Genomic DNA, 19359 nt, shown 5'->3' on the forward strand with positions numbered 1-19359 from the left:
GGAAAGAAAAAATCAGGACGTTGGGGAAATTGACGCAGCATTTCGCTGTCGGTATCCCTTTCGACTTGTCCGACTGGGAACACGAGACGTTACGGTCTCCTCCAGGCTGTCCTCAAGTCGTCGGATACGATTCTCCTTGGCGCGTGTCCATCGTCACCCCGGAGAACAGCATCCAATTCGACAGCCCCGTCATCCCATCGGGTCTATTTCAAGTGTCACAAACTTCTCTGATGAGGTGCGGCCTAGATAATTGATAATGTCAACTAGATCCGATCATTTGGCCATTGGTTACCCGCCCCAATCTGCCACACAGGCTCGGTCGACTTCACCGACCGCCAACAACACATCTCCCATTGACTCTGCCGCTGGTTCCTCGGTCAGATCTCCATTCGGCCTGCCAGGCAGCTTGAATCACACCAGCAAGATGGCTAGCGCTTCGCGATCAGGGGCTGGCTCTCCGTCGCACGAGATGCCCGGTTCCAGCAGGCTGTTCTCCAAGAGGTACGCGAGGTGCCCATTCCAGCTCCCTTTCTCTCTGGAACTACCAATGCTAACTGCTTTATCACAGAGCCCGGGAAATTCAAGCCCAGGAAGGCGTGCCTGGATTGCCGTTAAATCCCTGGGGCGGCCCGCCGACGAGCGGCAACTCCACGCCTCTCCGCGAGAACATCCCCGAATCTCCAACCGATGGCTTCCCCGACTTTGCCCAGCTTCCTACGCCTGACTCGCTGCCCCAGACGAGGCGTGCTCGCGCTGGTACCGTCCCGTCACGATTCTCTCCCGGCGGTGTCGGTAACGGTCTGCTCAATATTCCTGCGATGGCGCCGAAGTCATCTCGGCCCACACCTTCCCACAGCCCCTTCAAGTCATCTTCTCCAGGCCTCGAGCCAGCGGACACCGCCTCCAATAACTCCGCGCTGCTCTCCCGTCTTCGCGCCGGTTCAATGCCTCAGCGTAGCCCCTTTGCCCAAATCCCGGGTACCAGCTCTCCATTTGGACCCTCCATCTTCAGCAGCTGGAACCCCACCGGAACCGGTCGCGATCGCGGCATGACACTGGCAAGCATCGCTAGCATCGGTTCTACGAACGGCCCCAGTTCGCCAACCCAGTCTCAGATCTCTAGAGAAGGCGGTGGTGAGAGTGATGTCCATATGAGGACGCTCGACTACCTCGGACTGGCTGAGACACCGCAGCCCCCTCGCGCGCAACTGGCGACTCCGTACATCCCGAGCTTCAACGATTTTACTAAGGCTAACCGTTTCCGCTCCTACTCGGTCAACAACAAGGACAAGTACGCTGACGAGGAAGAGGATGATTTCGAGGAGAACATGACTTTGGAGAGCCAGTATGTCGCTCACCTTCAGGACCAGCTTGCGGCAACCAATGCGGCCATTCACAACCACAACCTGGCTGTGCAAGCTTTTGCCAACCAAGCGACCCGTCCTCGTGCCCGCACCGCTGGTGTTCTGGACACCCCTGGCTCCCGCCTGATGCGCACCTACATGTCTGGCAATGCTGGCATGGGCGGTGCTATCCCGCCCGCCGAGATCCGTCTGCCGGACGAGAAGGAATTTGACGACCTGCCGCAGGCCGTAGCTGCGATGAACCTTGGACGGTCAAGCAGCCGCAACGCGAATCTCCTCAACGCCGAGGATCAAGGTCTCGAAGGTCCCACCAGCGCTCTCTGGCTGGGCAGCATTCCCACCTCCACCACGACGTCAACCTTGACGGAGATGTTCAAGTCATACGGCCCAATCTTGTCTGCTCGTGTCCTTACTCACAAGAACTGCGGCTTCGTGAACTTTGAGCGCATGGAGAGCGCCATCACGGCGAAGGCTAGTATGAATGGCAAGGAGATCTTCCCTGGAGCTGGACCGATCCGCATCAACTTCGCCAAGCCCCCATCTGCCTCCAACACGCCCGGCCACGACGGTGTCTTCCCGTCCCCCAGCCCCGATCCCTTCTCGAAGAACCAGGACGGCGCATCCGGTTCTGGCTCCGGCGCCGCCGCCGACAGCGCGCCCCTGGCCGCGCAGCCAGCAAATGCTGCCCCGACCGTGCCACCTTTGGCCGAGATGACGAATGACATCCTCCGTATCGTGAAGCAATTCCAGGCCTCTGACGAGGACTCTGCCAAGATCTCCCGCAGTCTCCAGTCTTCTATCCAGTTCAACAACTTCGTTGACGAGATCCCCCCAATTCGGGAGCCAGCTCACACCCGCGTCCATGACGCCCCAAGACTGAGGGACATCAGGAAGCGGATCGACAACCAGAGCCTCTCCCAGGCCGAGATCGAGACAACCGCCCTTGACATGCTTCCCGAGATTGCCGAGCTGTCGTCCGACTACCTGGGCAACACAGTCGTGCAGAAGCTCTTTGAGCACTGCTCCGACGACCTCCGGGATGCCATGCTTGCCGAGATTGCTCCTCACATGGCCGAGATTGGTGTGCACAAGAACGGAACCTGGGCTGCCCAGAAGATCATCGATGTCTGCAAGACTCCTCGCCAGATGTCCTTGATCGTTGAGCACTTGCGACCGTACACGATTCCCCTGTTCCTGGACCAGTACGGCAACTATGTGCTCCAGGGCTGCCTCAAGTTTGGCGCTCCCTACAATGACTTCATCTTCGAGACCATGCTTAGCCGCATGTGGGAGGTTGCTCAAGGCCGCTACGGTGCTCGTGCCATGCGTGCTTGTTTGGAGAGCCACCACTCCACCAAGGAGCAGCAGCGCATGCTTGCCGCCGCCATCGCCCTACACAGCGTGCAGCTCGCCACCAACGCCAACGGAGCCCTGCTTCTGACTTGGTTCTTGGATACTTGCACGTTCCCTCAGCGCCGGACGGTTTTGTCGCCCCAGCTTGTCCCTTGCCTCGTCCATCTCTGCACACACAAGGTCGCTTATCTCACGGTTTTGAAGGTCATCAACCAGAAGGCCGAGCCGGAGGCACGAGACACCATTCTCAAGGCTCTGTTCTTCACGCCTAACGACCAGATTCTCGAGGCGATCCTGAGCGACCACGCCTGCGGTGCGACCTTGATCTTCAAGGTCCTCACCACACCCTTCTTCGACGAGAGCATCCGCAGCCAGGTGGTCGAGAATGTCAAGAATGTCCTAGTTCGCATTAAGGCCCAGCCCGGCCAAGGCTACAAGCGCTTGATGGACGAGGTTGGTCTGTCTACACGCAACAGCGGCGGAGGTGCTCGTGACCACGGACACGGCAACTCGAACAATAATGAACAGCGCCAGCGACCGGCTTCTCGCCAGGCCAACCTGAACAACCACCATCAGCAGGGTGGCCACATGAACAAGCAGCAGCAGTTCTACAACCCGCTCAACGCGCCTGTCAATCCGTCCAATTACGAGATGGGCTTTGGTGGCCAGCGTAACGAGCCTGCTGACGCGAACATGCCGCCGTTCCCGCCGTATGGTGTGCAAAACCCCATGTACAACCCATCAAACTCTCCGATGCCGGCTCCTGCGAACTTGCAGCAGCTGCAGTACCAGCAGAACATGCTGAATCGCGCCACACCTCCCATCAACAACTTCTTCCCCCCGATGCAGGCAGGCTTTGGCGGCTACAACAGCCCTAGTCCATCGATTGACCAGTACCGGAGCCAAAACTTGGCCAACGGCAGCCCTATCCAGCCTCCGGCGACTCAGATCCCTCAGATGCCTCCCGGTCAGGCACCGTACGCACCTCCCGGATTTGGTATGAACATGGGAGGCATGGGAGGATTTGGTTACGGCAACATGGGTGGCGGCATGCAGAACATGGGCTATATGCAACAGGAGCAGGTCAACGGAAGACGTGGCCGAGTAGGTCAACCCCTACCTACCCCCATCGGTGTCCCCAGGCAGCACTAACTCTGATGTCAAAGAGGTGATCCGAACGCCAATTGTACAGACGAAATGCTGGTCAGGGACGGTCTGACTGGCTCATGCCGCTCTTTTTGCTTGGTAAAGGATGGCTTGGTATGGAATCGGCACAGGAGTTTGGTGGATCTGGGTCGTCATGTACAGAATGTTTGCAGGAGTAAACGCCGCCCCATGTGTCAGGAAAATGCGCAAGCCACTCCCTTCGAGGAGGGGGCCATGTCTCGATGATAGACAAGGGCACATACGAATGCTGCCCCCGGATAGTGGTCGCAGCAACGAGAGAGGGTTTTATTATTTTCTTCTTCGATTCACCTGGTGGGCTCCAGCAGCTCCACGAATGGCTCTTCATCCTTCCTGATCTTCACCTGGGAAGTTGTTTCTTTTTACAGCACTACTATTGCTACCCTCACTTTGCTTGTGGCGTGGTATATAGAATGAGCGGGCGGTGGGTGACGGGCGGCAGACCGTCCTCCTGAAGCCCGCGCTTGCGAGGAAGTCAGACAAAACCAAAAACCACAAAAAAAAAAAAAACCAACCCTACCCCAAAAAAATGTGTGTTGCTTCCAGGTACTGCAAAGTCATCAATCGGAGTCTCAAACGATGGGCGGGCATCACTTCTTTTTCTGAGCTTTACAGCAGCAGCAGCAGCAGCAGCAGCATCTATTGTTTCTTGTTCTTCTCTATTTTTCCTTTCTTGTAGAAACCTTGGGTGGGATGGAAGGGTGTCCTATGGCTTTCGAAAGTATGTCTTTTGTTTTTCTTCATTCGATTACGGCTGTGACGAAACTTCCTTCTTGTTCGAGGTTGCTCCAAAAGCTGCTCTCGACCGGGTTGTATAGATAGATAGCATGAGGTAGTGTTTGCATTGTAGTAAAAGCTATTGGTATTTCCCAACACACATATGAGCCGTCTCCGTCCTGTGTCACGTTTATTTATGGTGTCTGTCCAGTTTCAACCCCGCCAAGTGAAGAAAGGCCAGGTAAACCTTTTAAGCCAGCAGTATTAACCAGGGGTTCTATCATGAATGAGCCAAGAAGCTGCTTTTGGCAGTACCACGTGGGCCACATGTCACAGGGGCATGACTTGATTGATGCGGTGTGTAGTGTAGCATTCTATTCGATGCCTAATGCCCCCTCCGCCATCCACTCGCTCACTCTCACCTCCGCCTCTGTGCCATCTCAAAACTTTTACCTCCCTGTGTGCCTTACCCATACCTACCTAACCTAGGAACCCAAGGAGAGATTACGAGTGTAAGAGAGTTGTGGTATGATACAAGACAACCGTAGAGAGAGAGGGGGCGCGCAAGCGAACCCAACCCAACTACTCCTTCTCCATCGATATAGGCACGGTATACCCAGGCTGCCTGTCATTCTCATCTTCCCCTCCAACGCTATGGATAGCACATACTGCTGATGCCGTGCTTGCTCAAAAAAATATGAAAAGACTCAAAATGCCACCCTTCTTCCTGCGCTCGAAACGTGTGCGAACTCGTTTCTCTTACTAGACCGCTGTGCTTCTTTCTATGACGTTGAGTGTGTGTGTGTTTGGAGCGGTCGTCCTGTGTTCAATCGCTGATGCCCGATTCCTCCAAACTCCGGTATTCGTGCGAAAGGTCGTGTCTTGGGAATCAATGGGCAATGATAATAAAAGGGAAAATAATAGAGAATACCGATGGCGAATGCACCGTGATCGTCGTGCCGTTCTTGTCAGACGACGTCGTGGTGTCTCTCTAGTGTCGGTACATGCGAGCCGGTTGGGTCGTCATTAGGCTGTCGCATGTGTATGTCGGAGTTAGTTGGGGATGAGGAACGTTCCATTGTCACCGACCGAGTCTCGTCGTGGTTGGCATCCTAATCGATATCCATAACGGTCGTGTCGTCGTCGTTCGGCACCTCCTGCGACGACTTCTCCCCAAGAACGCTGGCCGGCTCCGGGTTGTCCTGAGTCGTCGTCGCCGGGGTAGGCAGATCAGCCGGCGGCTCAACGGACTCGTTCTTGATTGTAGTCACATCGCCCTCCACGCTCTCTGTGACGTCTGTGGTGTTGCCGTCGGCTGTGACTGCGTCCGCAGCCATCGTGGTCGGGCCAGCAACGCCGTGCAAACCGCCTCCAAGCAGGCTCTTAATACGGTCAGACATGGCTTCCATGTGAGCAAGCATGGCGCGAAGACTTTGCTTATCATTGGCATTCAAGTCACCGTTGGCAAAGTTCTCGGCGCTGCCACGCGCCATGATGGAAAGAACGTCTGCATCGGCACTCATCTGTGGATCTGTTAGTTCTACGTCTACACCGTCTCGACGTCGCGGTTGTTCTTACCAGGAGAGCCTGTGTGAGGTCGTCGAGCTTGTTGTTTTGTCGAGTGGAAGCCAGCTCGACCATGTTGAACACCGCTTGCTGTTCCGCCAGCGTGCGAGAGTCCAGAGGAGGGCTAGTCTGGTGTGGCTGGGCCCCGGCCAATGGCTGCGAACCAGCAATGTAGCCTGCGCCATCCTTTCGAAGCCTGTGAAAATTGTTAGTACTCCCCCGCAAATTCAGGCAACGCAGGCGGTACTGACTGAGAAATGAAGTCGAGCACAACGCCTTTGGCGGGCAGTTTGTACACTCGGCCAAAGGTCTTCACGTCGCTCCAGCCCGTTTCGTCACTTGATTCTTCCTCCTCAATCTCGATGAAGCCGTTGTTTCTCATACCACGGCTAAAAGCAGGGGTGATGGTGGGTGCTCCTTTGATCTTCCGGAAGCGGTGAGCTGGCGCGAGCTGTTCCGGCAGCGTGGCCAGCAGGTCGTCTGCGTGAACCGGACAGCGCCATGTCCGTACGACTGGCGGAATCGCCAGAGGCGGGTCAAGACAGTCCAGATGCCAGTGAAGTCCACACAGACTACAAGGAATGATGGCTCGGTTGTCGGCTGCTGGATGCTGGCAATTGTGGCATAGAACCGCAGAGCCGTCGGCGTCCCGAACCTTGAAGAAGTCGGGAGCTTCTTCATATCCCTTCTTCCTGGAGCGATTGTCAGCTGACGGTGACGATAAGCAGTGGGATTTGGCACTTACTTTGGCTTAGTGGGAACCACCACGTCCTCGTACTCACCCTCAGGTCCAATCTTGACGCCTTCAAAGTAGAGCTGGACTGGCCGAGGCAGCTTGAAGGCTTGCGGGTTCGTCTTCTCCAAGCCATTCAGCAACCCTCCAAAGGGACCCTTGTGTTCGGGCACCCTAGTGGGGTATCTCGTGCTGAAACAGACGTTGCAAAACCACTCCTCGGGGAGCGTGTCGCCCAGGCCCAAGTCGACACATTCGAAATGGAATGACCTAGAGCAGTTCTCACAGCAAACGAGCTCCCCAACACCGCCGCAAGCCGAGCAGTAGTCATCATTCTCGTCCTGGTAGGTTGTAAGCATGTGTTCGCTGAGGCAATTTGCGGGAAATGAAGAGGTGGGAGTGCAGGCTGGTCGGGAAAAACGGGAGGACGGGGGCCGCTAAACTCTGAGTCGGGATGTGCGCCTTGGCCGCTCAAGATCCATGCCCGCAGAATGCCCTCATGCCCTCGTGTGCTCCCATCCTGTCATCCCATCCACCAACCCGTCGAGGGCGCCCAAGGCAGAAAAAAATGGCTTGGATTGAAGTGGGCAGCCTTGTGCTACGATGAAAAAGAGACACGCGACGTAGACTTACCTGATTTGTCGGGCCCCCGTTGGCAACAGATGGACCGCCCTCTCCGCTGGCACGGGGAACGCCAGCTGCAGTGCCTCCTTTCTTCTTCATAGGACTGTGATGGAACGCGTCAGTGACTTCAATTTTGCATGTTCATGAAGTGCTTTGCGATAAAATTTCGGACGAATGCGATGGCTACGGCGATGAGACCAACCGCCTGCCGTGCGACGCCGCTCACGTCGCCACTCAGGGCTGGGGTTCTCATCTCATCGCACTATGCCACTTCGACGCAAAGTCTGGGATAAAAGCTGCGATATGCAGAGTGCATCAGGGGGAAAAATGAACTTACGAAGTCTTGATACGCAAGCCGGTCCGCTGTTTCTTCGTAGGGCGTAGGTTTGTGGGCGTCGCAGCTCTCGAGCTCGCCGTCGGAGTGACGTCCTCAATGAAGGATGGCGCGGTCGGAGAGCTGTTGTCTATCTCATCATGCGTCCTCTTGGCCGATCTCGTGGTCCTCGCGCTCAAGTTCAGATTCAGGCTCAAATTGGGAGCCGGCGTCCTGGCTGACTTGCGAAGATGCACCGCTGGCGAAGATGCAAACACGGATCCTGCTCTACCTCTCATGTCTGATACGCGAATATGGCTCTCTGGCTGGGGCGTCTGGCTGATGGTGCTGTCGCGTGCATTTCTCCTGCGGGAAGTCGTGGCATCATCGCTGGGCAAGATGCGCGGTGCCTTATCCTTGCTGGCGTTCTTCTTACCGGCCGCTTTTGTTGTCGTGGTCGTGTTGGCCGTGGACGACAGGTTGGGGAAAATGGGTGAGGAAAGTCGACCAGGCATGTTGCCAGCCCCTGCAGCTTGAGATGCGTTTGGGGGGAGGGTGGGTGAGTTTGGGTTGGATGCGTCAGACACGCTCGACTTAGCAGCAAGGGATCTGCCGCGTCTCTTAATTGGCTGGGGTTCGGTTGGCGGTGCTGCGCTGGTTGTGGTGGTCTCGGGGTCGGCCCCAGCAGCCGTGGTAGCCGTCGTGGCACTGTGACGGCGACTGTGGCTGACGACTCGAAATCCGACGGGAATGGGTGGAGAGCTGGGAGATGGCGAGTCTGGTGGCAGTGATGGCGATGCAGACAGTTCCGAGAGGGAAGAATCACTGCTTGCTGAGTCCCTTCGGGCGCGCCTGCGTGAGGGCGTGACGACACCCATAGTCGCTGTTTCCGCGTCCATCATTGACTCATCCGCATCGTCGACGGGGGATTCTAGCTCCTTCCGCCGCTTTCCTTTCTTTTTTGTCGGCGACGGGCTCTCTGTCTTGGCATCGAGAGAAAGAAGCCTGCCGTAGGGTGCTGCCTTGGGCTTGTGAGGGGTGAAGCGCGAGTTGGTGGAAGGGGGCACGAAAAAGTAGCATGCCTGATTGTCCTTCTTGCCCTCCTTCTTCTTCTCTTCGATAAGGCGAGCGAATTCATCCAGAGTGTCTGCGTCAGCCTTCTGGTTGTACACGTCCTCGAACATGGCCAGGAAGGTTGGGTTCGCAGAATTTTCATCGTAGAGGGTCCTCAGTGCCCACGCAGTGGGATAGCGGTAATGCCGGAGCGCCTCATCAACCGCGATCTCCACAACGCGCTCGACCGACTCCTGAGAGCAAGGAGTCGGATCCGGAGTAGGAGTAGGCTCAGGCGTAGCTTCACGAGGAGGAGGCTGCACGGCATCGCTGGAAGGCGCCGAGGGCTGTTGAATTGACGCTGAGAGGCGGCGTCCCGCAGATGGTCGCGAGAGGCTCTTGCGCGGGAGCGATGTGCGACTCGCCGCATTCTTCACCGCCGCTGCCTTGGGCGTGTAGTCCTCGTCCTCATCGTCGTCATCCAACCCTCTGATCGTCAACGATTTTTTGCCCATCTTCGTCGCGGCAATGGGTGGTGAGGGAAGTGGCGGAGGAGGTGTTTCTGAGCGCTTTGGTGCCGACGCACTTGCGGCGGCCGCGGCAGAGTTTGCTGAGCTTGGCTTGATGATAATCTTCCTGACAGGTTGCTGCGCACCCTCCTGGCCCTGCTTTTTGGTGGTTCCTGCCTTTGGGAGGGTTCCAAGGGGCGCCATGTTCTCCGTCACGCCATATCGGATCAATCCTGCCTCCTCAAAGCTCGGCTTGCTCTGGACTGCGGGCTCCAACCATTTTTGCAAGAAGGTCTTGGACGCTGCACTGGGCGCATTCGACGACTTCTTCGCAGAGTCACTCCCTCCGTTGGCGTGCTGGTGCGGGCTGGAAAATCGCGACCTCGTAGCTCTCGTGCTCGTCGGCATCATGTCGAAAGGGCTCTTCTCGCCGGAAGGGCTCTCTGCGGCGGCCCCTGACCTCCTTGCCTTGGACCAGACTGACAAACGCTCCGAGTCGGAAGCCTGCGATCGCGTTAGTTCGTGTCTTTGCAGAGGAAAAGGGGAGTTGGTTACTTCTCTGGTCTTGGAAGGCATTCGGTGATGCGTTCTAGGCGCGTTCCCTCCACTTGCGACGCGAGAAACTTGGTGGGAAGGAGGGATGGGAGAGAAAAAGGGTGCCGAGCTGCGGGATTGGTCTCGAGGATTTTCGGAGTCGACGGACTGGGGGTGGTGTGGGCTAAGGAGCTACGGTGCAGTACAGTACCTACAAAGCTACCTTACCACGGCGGTGGGCGGTGGGCGCTGGGGGGGCTGCGAGGGTACCAGATGGCGAAGTGCAGGGGGGGATGGGGGGCCAAGTCACAGCGCTCTTGGGAGCCAGTAGCTCGATGCCACAGCATGCCAAAGCCTTGGACCTCACTGTTGGCCCTGTGACTTACACACCCGGCTCACCTTACTGGACGCGCTCATAAGGTTTCCAGCTTACTGCACGTTGGCGTCAATCCGTTGTCACTGGATTGGGCTGTCTTCTTCGCCTCCTTCCTTTTCCTCTTGAACCTGCTGGGCGATGGTACTCGAGGACGTCACTTGATCTTTGTTTCTCGAAGAACAATCACATCTACCTCCTCCGTAGCGGTTTGAAGGAAGGGCGGGACGGGGGAGCTCTTTATCTTCAGGAGCTCGCCTCCTTGGTTCTCCCCCCGACGCTCGACCTGAGAAACGAAGTTTGGATACTCGGGATCCAACTTTGCTTCCCACCCAGGGGGCTGGGTTCTGCTGCGGGTGCGGGTGCTCACCACGCGGTACAGTCGCCATTTGCCTGGGCGGGTCCGCGTCTCTACCGTATCGACGACGACCAGGGTGAGCGACGGGCAACCTCTGGAATTGGGCATTCTGTTCCACTCATCCTCGTGGCCAACTTTCTCTTCCCCCGGCCGACGGCTTCTCCTGGCGTGCTGGGTCTCATCGGCAGAAACGCCCCTGTTCCATCTCCGTTCTCAGACATCATCACTTTGCGACAAACCATGCGGGATATCAGCAAATTTGTTCTCACACGTCCCCTTCGACGCTGATGCTTGGGGGTCACTGGGATCGGGGTCGGTCTGGGAAACGGGCTCAGTGGAATGGTATATGAGATGCGCGTATGCGTGCAGATGACTTGTCTTTGTTGGGGCTGTTGCATCAGGGCATATGGCCTTCCGACCTATCCTCTGCCAACAATCCGGCACATCCAGGGCTGCCTGCCTCGGGGACTTCCCGCGTTGCCAATCAAGCCGACTGAGTGAGGCTTTCATCGAGAACCATCGCTTCGCTGACACACCGGCAAACAGTTTCGATGCCCATCAGCCACCCAGCGTCGGACAGCCAGGACAAGCGCACCTGTTTCCGGCCTCACCATGGCCACACGGCCCTATCGTTTGTCCAAGGGGTAAATTCACACATTTGACTTTCACGAACGAAATTTTGTGGGCGCAAAATCGGGCCACCCCCTTTATCCTTATTGATAGTCACTGCAGTTTTTCCACTTCCGCTTACTCCTCGTCGCTCTCCTCCTCCGCCTCGCCGGCGGCAGCCTTCTTGGCGGGCTTCTTCTTCTTCTTGTTCTTGTTTTTGCTCTTGGTGGTATTTCTCGACAGAGGCTGCTCAAGAATCTTGAGGATCTCCTCGTCCTCGATCTTCTTGTCAGACTTGACCTTGCTGAGGTCAAGAGCCGGGGGCGCACCGAGCTTGGTGATGCCGTTCTTGGTGATGGCTGCGCAAACGTTAGCTGGTTGCCTGGGGATTATGACGGCACTCCATGGGGAGGCTTACCAATAGTGGTCAGGTAGCGAGCGACGGGGGAGTTGTCCTTGTCGCCAACAACCTCGTAGGCACGGAAAACGTTGCCACGAACGCACTCAACGACACCAGACTTGGCATCACGCTCATCCTCGAGCTGGCGCAAGCTGAAGGGGAAGGTACCGAACTTCTTCTGGACCTCGTTGAGGATCTTGCGGGAAGTCGGGCGCTTGAGGCCGTAGGTCTGGAGGGTACGGCGGTGCAGAGTGGTTCTCTGGTCAAAGGTCTTGACCTTTCCAGCACCCAAGCTCACGCCCATCTCGACACCCCAGACCTCACCAATCTCGGGGGTACCGTCGCCCTTGGTGCCCTCGGCGGGGGCAAGAACGATCTTCTTCTTGCCCTCGATCTCGTTGCGCTCAAACAGCCATGACGTGGTGCTCTCGACGAGGTTGCAGTCGTAGGCCTTGACGACCTTCTCGAGCAAGCTGGTAATCTTGGCCTGGCTGGGGGCCTTCTCCGCGCTGGCCTTGGCCTTCTCCTCATCAGTGCCGTTGGCCAGAGTGCCGGGAGGCAGCATCAAGCGGAGGAGGAGCTCATTGGCATAGTAGTTGGCGAGGATCAGGTCAGCAGAGCGGCCAGTGATCTCCTCGGAAGCCTTCTCCTTGGGGGCAGCGATGATGGTGTCGCAGACGATGGAGCCGAAGCCGTCAATCTGGGCGCCGAGCTGGATCTTGATGGGCTCGCCCTCCTGGATCTCGACGTTGGCCTCGGCCTCGTCGGAGGTCAGAGGGGTGTAGGGAGTGACGAAAGAGGCCGGAGAGACCGTGGTAGGGTGAGAGAAGCCTGCGCGAAGCAATCACGGTCAGCGACGGGAGGTTCGAAGGGTGGCCAGAAGGGGGACTTGACAAACCCTTGTTGACCTTCTTTCCGCGGTAGACCTTGGCAAGCTCTTCCTCAATGAGCTTGTCGCCCTTCTCGCAGATGGTGACGATCTTCTCGCCGGGGACACAGAGCTCGGCGACAGCAGCAAGGACCTTCTCAGAGATCTGAGCGGCGGTCTTGTACTTGGTGAGGGTGTCGGGGTTGTTGAGGGTGTAGTCTGCCATACAGTTAGCTCCATGAACGAGTCCGCGATGGAAGGGCAGCTCTCCAGGCACGAGTCTCGTGAGCCTGAGCCGCAGCAGCGTTTGCTATGGCTGCTTGGGGCGTGGCGGGGTAGCAGCGTGGGCTGTTTTTGGTGTGTGACGCAAAGCAGCAGAAGGAGCAGCAACACACGACCACGCGAAAAGAAAATAGCAGCAGCATGAACGGGCAAGACGGGGCAACTGACCGATCTCCTTCTCGTCCGACATCTTGGCGGTATTTTTGATCAAGGAATTGCCTACAAATCAAAGGGATATCTCAAGCGATTGTGGTGCACTGGTCCAGGATCTCAAAAGTGGGAGAAGCTGGAACTGTTGGATGTGCGGGAAGATGCAGTGCAGAGTTGGTGTGCTCGGGGCTGGTATTTTTGACGACGAATACGTCGATTTTCAGGGCGGGGAAGGAGGGGCTAGCTGCTGTTTGTGGGTGCTCGGGCAGGTCAAGCAGATGCAGTTCCAAGGTCCAGTCTGATGTACCTGTGGTGGAGAATTTGCGCCGGGATCGCTTAGAGTCGTTACGTCGGTACGGTAGGTAGGTGAGGTAAGGTACTTTACGTAGGTAGGTACGCCCACCAGCGAATCGTTGTTGACGGTTCACGCGGCACCAGGAGAGAGATGGGAGCGTTTCTGTGCCGTGTTACCTGTGGTCGGGTGAAGCCTAAATTGTTCCTCGACAGTGAAGCAGGCACCTGAGGCAAGGTAACAAGAGCTCAGGTACCGGGTGCCCAGCCGCCTCCAAGGTGAGGGGTTCCAGGTACATGACCCAAGGTGAGATAGCTCCGCCTCAAGGTGTACTCGGTGAATGAAAGAACCTTTTCTCGGCTCAGCCCAACCAGAGCTGAAGCTGCCGATGCTCACAGCTCAGGGCAACCCGTCATCCCACCAACTTCAAACCGGCAAAAGCCCGGGCCGTACCGTAAGGCCACATGGGATCTCTCCAAGTGATGGGAGGTTTTCTGCACGTCTGGCGACAGCGTATTATGTGCGTCCTGGTCAAGACGATCCTGGCCGGGACTCATTGACGTCGACAAGAAGGATGGTGGTGCCTCACGTCTTCGTGACCACGAATGTGGTGGACTGCGACCATGGCAAAGCAGCTGTCGCAAGAGCTGTTCTGAATGCTTCAAGTGGTGCGCCACGCGCGAGGTTGCCTCGAGGCAGGTGTGGCGCCGACACTCGAGGCGGTGCGGCCAAGTCCAGTCCCAGTCGAGGTCAGGACGCGCTCAGATCGTGAAAGACACGCTCAGCGCCTGGTGCTTGGTGCGGCAGCGACCGAGGACGTGTAGGAGCGGCGATAGGTACCGTTCTGCTTAATTTGTATGGCAGAGTACATTAGCGTGACAAATGAATTTTTGAAGCAAGAGGCAACTGCAACTCCCGTCCCCTGAAAGCCTGGTACTGGTCTGCGCCGGCTAACAGAACCGGGTCACTCTGACGCTTCTGCACCGGGAGTTCCCAGCAAAAACACGTCCCAAAGACATTGGGTGCGTTAGCCACCTGGCACCAGCCTTCCCGCCCAACACCAACACGGAGCAGGAGGCTACCGTAGACGTAGCAGAATCCACCTTGCACCTCTTGATCCGACTTTGGAGGCATCGCCAATTGGCATCTGCCACAACACGCGCGCAAATCGACCTCGGGCCAGTCTGCGCGTTTTCTACACCAGTTCGCGCCCGTCGCATTGCCGTTGCGATTCGGCACCCTGCACATTCCCTCCACAATGGCCGCCCAGCCATCCACGTCCACGCCCACCGGCGCTGGCGCGACAGCCTCATCATCCGCATCCACGTCCGCCAACAACAACCACGATGGCACTCCCCAGTCTGCCAGCGCGAAGGCGCTTCCGGTGCGAGACAAGGACTCTTTCAACAAGATGCAGGTCGAGCGCTACGTCGCGCGCGACTGGCAACACTCGATCGCCATGAAGGATGCGCAAGCCAAGTTCGAAAAGGACATGGAGCAGATGCGAGACAAGATCGACGACTACAGCATCCTGAAGAATCAGCGCATGTTCTTTCCCCCGAGCAAGCTGTACGGCGAAGGCTATCGCGGTTACGGAAACGGATACACCGACATCGATCCCCGTATGCGAGCGCCCTTTCCAGCTCAGGTCATCTACCCGAGCCAGAAACCGCGGCCCGGAAAGCGCCAGTCGCATCCGTTGAGGTGGAAGAAGAAGGATTTGAAAAAGCAGGCGGAAATGCATGAGGAGCTCGTGCCGATACGGATCGATGTGGATTGGGAGAAGATCAAGCTTCGCGACACCTTCACGTGGAACCTCCACGACAGGGTGATTCCCGCCGAGCTCTTCGCCCAGCACTTGGTGGAAGACATCGGCATCCCCTTGGACCAGGCAAACAAGCCGGTTCTCGACCAGGTGATTCACCAGATGCGCGACCAGCTCAACGATTTCTACCCCCTTGTCTTCTCCGAAGAGGACGCGCTTGATCCGGAATTGCCCTATTCCGCGTACAAGAACGACGAGATGAGGATATTAATCAAGCTCAACATCACCGTCGGCCAGCACACCCTGGTCGACCAGTTCGAATGGGACATCAACAACCCCCTGAACTCTCCGGAGGATTTCGCCGCCACTATGGCGCGTGACTTGTCGTTGTCGGGCGAGTTCACCACCGCCATCGCCCACAGCATCCGTGAGCAATGTCAACTCTTCACCCGCAGTCTGTACAGTGTTGGCCATCCCTTCGACGGCCGCCCGGTCGAGGATCCCGACCTCATCAACGCTTTCCTCCCCTCTCCTCTCACTTCCGTCTTCAGGCCCCAGCAACAAGCCAAAGACTACGCACCATACTTGTACGAGCTCAGCGATGCTGACCTGGACCGGAACGAGGTCATCTTTTCTCGCGAGCAAAGGAGGCAGAAGCGCTCCATCAACCGCCGCGGCGGGCCTCAGCTGCCAGATCTCAAGGAAAGGCAGCGCACGATCAGGACGCTGCTGGTGTCATCAGTGCTCCCTGGAGCCGCCCCGAACATGGAGGAGACGACGCTGTACAAGCGCGTTGCCGGCGCGCCGACCACACGCAAGAGGCCAGGTGCCCGCGACGGCGAGATTTCCGACTCCGATTCAAGCGACGACTCCGGCCCAGACTCGCCGGGCGTCTCACAACTCGGAGGAGGCACGGCCAGGACAAGAGGCCTTCGCGGAGCTGCTAGCGCCGCTCAGCAACGCATCACGAACCTGGGTCGCTCTGAGACGCCCGAGGCGAGCGTTATTCATCACCATGAGACGCGCAGAAACCTCAACCGGTTCGGCGGCCGCGAGACTCGAGACGAGACTGAGGAGCCTTCTCAGCTTATTGTCACGCTCAAGGTCAGCAAAGACAAGCTGCGGAGACTTCTCCAGAACCCCAGAGCCAGAGTTACGCCGAGCGGTTCGCAGACCCCGTCAACGCCTGCGCATACACGCATCCCCAGTGTCGCGGCTCCCGCGAGCTCGATGCCCCCTCCGTCGACGCCGGCCTCCAACAGCCAAGCTCTGCCCGCGAAGCTTGGCACTCCTCTTCCTCAAGGTCAAATTGGCCGACAACCCGCGCCACCACCAGTCGCTGGCCAGCCACCGCCACCTGCTGTAAGTAAATTCGCGTGATAGATGATGTGAGCAGGGGAACAGTAGCTGACATGACCCAGCCTCCTCCGCCCGAGTGGCTTAAGGAATGCCTTCAGCAACTTAAGAACACGTATACGTACGACAACTTTGAAGGCATGATGAAGTACTCAGCAGTCAACCCCGCCACAGAAATGCCGGTGCCCGTTCCTGCCGGTTCACAGCCGCCAGAGGGGGTCAGGTGGATGTTCCTGCCAAGAATCCGCTGTCTGGACTGTCCCGGGAAACTTTACACGCCTGGTCCAGAAATGACTGCCGGAAACTTTGAGGTGCATCTCAGGAACAAGCAACATCGTCAGAAGGTGGACGCCAGGGAGGGCAAGGACACTGCGCCTCCGGCCTCGACGGCCACATCCTAGAAGGCTGATGAGCTTATGCTGGGAAGCCCAGTGCCCGACACTCCTCGGTACGAAAGCCGCTCATCTCGTCGCGGCCCGTTCCAAGATGCCGCACCACAGAGCCTGTCGCTCGTGGGAAGGGCATTGCGTCAGCTGAGCTTTTTAGGAAGCTATGCTGAAAGCGACGATGACAAATAGGGGAGGTCTACCGCTTCCCTTATTGTACAAGGTACCTCTCATTTTCGTTCCTGTTTTTTATTTGTAGAAAAGACGCTATTACATAGGCATCGAGCCTTGACCGCCCCTATGGCTGGCAGAGGCATAAAAGGGACACTAGATCGTCATTTTCTCTATGGAGCTTAGGGTAAGGGAGTTCAGATCCTGCCAGTGTGGCAGCGAAACAGGCGGAGGAGTTTCAGCTTGGGTATTTGGATCAAGAGCAGCGAATTCAAGGGGAGTGCAAGCAAATGTAAACAAACTGACGATAAGCGCGCTATTGGGGATATCAGCGCTGCTACGGTAGTAAGAATAATACTACAAAGATCCGATCGGCGTTTGGCTCATTCTGTGGTTGAGGGTGTTCCTTGATACAAAACACCATGAGGCCGGCTGTATTCGATGCCTGGGCCCAGCTAGAACAGAACCAAGATCTCGTGCCACGGCCTGGTCGTCCACTTATCGCTCAGTCTTTTTTATCCTTCTCCGCAGATCCTGTCGCCTGTAAGCCGCGGTGGCTGCTTCCGAATGTAACCCTCACGACGTGTCAAGACACCACGCGGCATCTGGAGGGAGCACTCTCTCCCGGTTCCTGAACAGGAAGGGGAACAAGCTTCCTTGGCACACGGTGGCATTGCCGTGGTTCATTCGGCGCGTCTGGCATGCCCAGGAAGCTTCAAAAGGGTCAAAAATGAAATCAAGACCCTTCGACGTCGTCATGTCCCGAATGCCCCTTAATCGGGATTGAGTTCGCCTTCGCCCAGCATGCCCTTGCCAGACGGAATGTCCTTATTCTCCTTGCGTGGCGGGGGTGGGCACGCTTTAAACTTCATACAGCCTAAATTTCCCCCTCTTCCGCCCAAAACAAATTCCCCAAATCATCGCCCGAACCGATGATAAAGTGCATCGGAAGGTGCTGTCCGGACGAATGCGACGGCACACCCAGCCAGCATCGAAGCCAGTCTTAGAAGCTTCTTCCACGGGCAAGCTCCTGGCTGCTCGGTCCGTCCGGGGCGATGTTTATATTGCTCGTGACCCATATTTTGCGTCTGAACTCCTATTTCCCCCTGGGGTTTGCAATGCACGCTACCCGATGTCGTGATCCCGAGTTCCCATATTGGATCTGCCTTGGATTTGATATATAAAGACTTCGTTCTCCTGTTGCGGGGTGGTGATTCCCCAGTTCGACTTGGACCCTCAGCCCTACCAGTACCATTTCACATTCCATTTCCCCCGTCGTCATATACCCAGCATGAAGGCCGCCGCCCTCTTCTCCCTCCTCCCCCTCGCCTCCGGCAAGATCCTGTGGGACGGCCGCTTTAATGACCTCAACTCCTCAACCGACCTCAACAAGTGGTCTTGGGCGAACCAGGTCGGGCCGTACCAGTACTATATCCATGGCTCAGGCGATGTCACTAAATACGTCAACCTGTCGCCGGATTACAAGAACCCGGCCGACACGGCGTCCAAGCAGGGCGTCAAGATCACGCTCGATAGCACGGCGTACTGGAACGGGCAGAACATGCGCCGCACGGAGCTGATCCCTCAGACAAAAGCCGCTATTAACTCGGGCAAGGTGTGGTACCACTTCTCCATCATGCGCAAGGACACAAACGCGCCGAGCATCTACCGCGAGCACCAGATCGCCTTCTTCGAGAGCCACTTCACCGAGCTGAAGAGCGGGTGGATCAGCGGGGAGAGCGCGACGAGCAACGCGAACCTGCAGTTCATGGTGCAGCAGAAGAGCCTGTGGAAGGCGGAGTGGAAGGCCGGTGTGTGGCACAACGTGGCGTACGAGATTGTGAGTCTTCTTTGCCTGTAGAACGGTTAGCTGGGCTGGGGTGAATGCTGATGTGATGATCTTGCAGAACTTCTCGAGCGGCAGCGTTGGCTTCTGGCACTCCGAGGGCAGCGCGCCTCTCACGCAGGTCGTAGCTCCCGTTTCTGCCTCGACGTCGTCGAACGGCGCGGACTGGCACTTGGGGGTTTTGGAACTTCCCCGTGATGGGTACCCGGACAGCAACGAGGATTTTTACTTCTCGGGTGTTTATGTCGAAGATACCGCCATCACGACCTCCGTCACTGGACCTGGTGAGTCGTCATGAAGTATAGTTGATGCACAATGACTGACCTTCAATATAGCTGCTTAAGAGATGTTGGTTGCGTGGCCAAAGAGGCGTCATGTATACGCTTCAAATACAACACATCTGCTTGGGTAGCACCATGTACATAGCTCTTCTTCACTGCACATACTGCAATTTGGAAATATTAAATTTTGATCCTCTCTACTCTCTATTCGAACGTCTCGGGGACTGATGGCGCTCCTCTTCAGCGGCCATACGTCCAGTCTTGTGTCTCT

General features: G+C 57.0%; 4 protein-coding genes across 4 annotated transcripts; 3 read left to right on the forward strand and 1 right to left on the reverse strand.

Annotated features, from left to right (window-relative positions):
* Positions 1–256: 256 nt before the first annotated feature.
* On the forward strand, positions 257–3869 carry GCG54_00006038 (Pumilio domain-containing protein P35G2.14; the record flags this gene model as incomplete). Its single annotated transcript, XM_045406052.1, has 2 exons — positions 257–501; positions 569–3869. 2 exons carry the CDS (start codon positions 257–259, stop codon positions 3867–3869), a joined length of 3546 nt encoding a protein of 1181 aa, XP_045265435.1.
* Positions 3870–5731: 1862 nt separating this feature from the next.
* Positions 5732–13031, reverse strand: GCG54_00006039 (uncharacterized protein; the record flags this gene model as incomplete). The annotated part of the gene is made up of 11 exons (XM_045406053.1): positions 5732–6142; positions 6198–6381; positions 6437–6665; positions 6759–6877; positions 6931–7259; positions 7552–7645; positions 7880–9784; positions 11434–11650; positions 11710–12522; positions 12590–12778; positions 13010–13031. 11 exons carry the CDS (start codon positions 13029–13031, stop codon positions 5732–5734), a joined length of 4512 nt encoding a protein of 1503 aa, XP_045265436.1.
* Positions 13032–14541: 1510 nt separating this feature from the next.
* Positions 14542–16805, forward strand: GCG54_00006040 (SWI/SNF chromatin-remodeling complex subunit snf5; the record flags this gene model as incomplete). Its single annotated transcript, XM_045406054.1, has 2 exons — positions 14542–16410; positions 16470–16805. 2 exons carry the CDS (start codon positions 14542–14544, stop codon positions 16803–16805), a joined length of 2205 nt encoding a protein of 734 aa, XP_045265437.1.
* A 1447-nt stretch (positions 16806–18252) lies between these two features.
* On the forward strand, positions 18253–19105 carry GCG54_00006041 (uncharacterized protein; the record flags this gene model as incomplete). Its single annotated transcript, XM_045406055.1, has 2 exons — positions 18253–18801; positions 18869–19105. 2 exons carry the CDS (start codon positions 18253–18255, stop codon positions 19103–19105), a joined length of 786 nt encoding a protein of 261 aa, XP_045265438.1.
* Positions 19106–19359: the final 254 nt, after the last annotated feature.

This window comes from Colletotrichum gloeosporioides (assembly GCF_011800055.1).
Source record: "Colletotrichum gloeosporioides strain Lc1 chromosome Unknown consensus_36, whole genome shotgun sequence".
Taxonomy (NCBI): Eukaryota; Fungi; Ascomycota; class Sordariomycetes; order Glomerellales; family Glomerellaceae; genus Colletotrichum; species Colletotrichum gloeosporioides.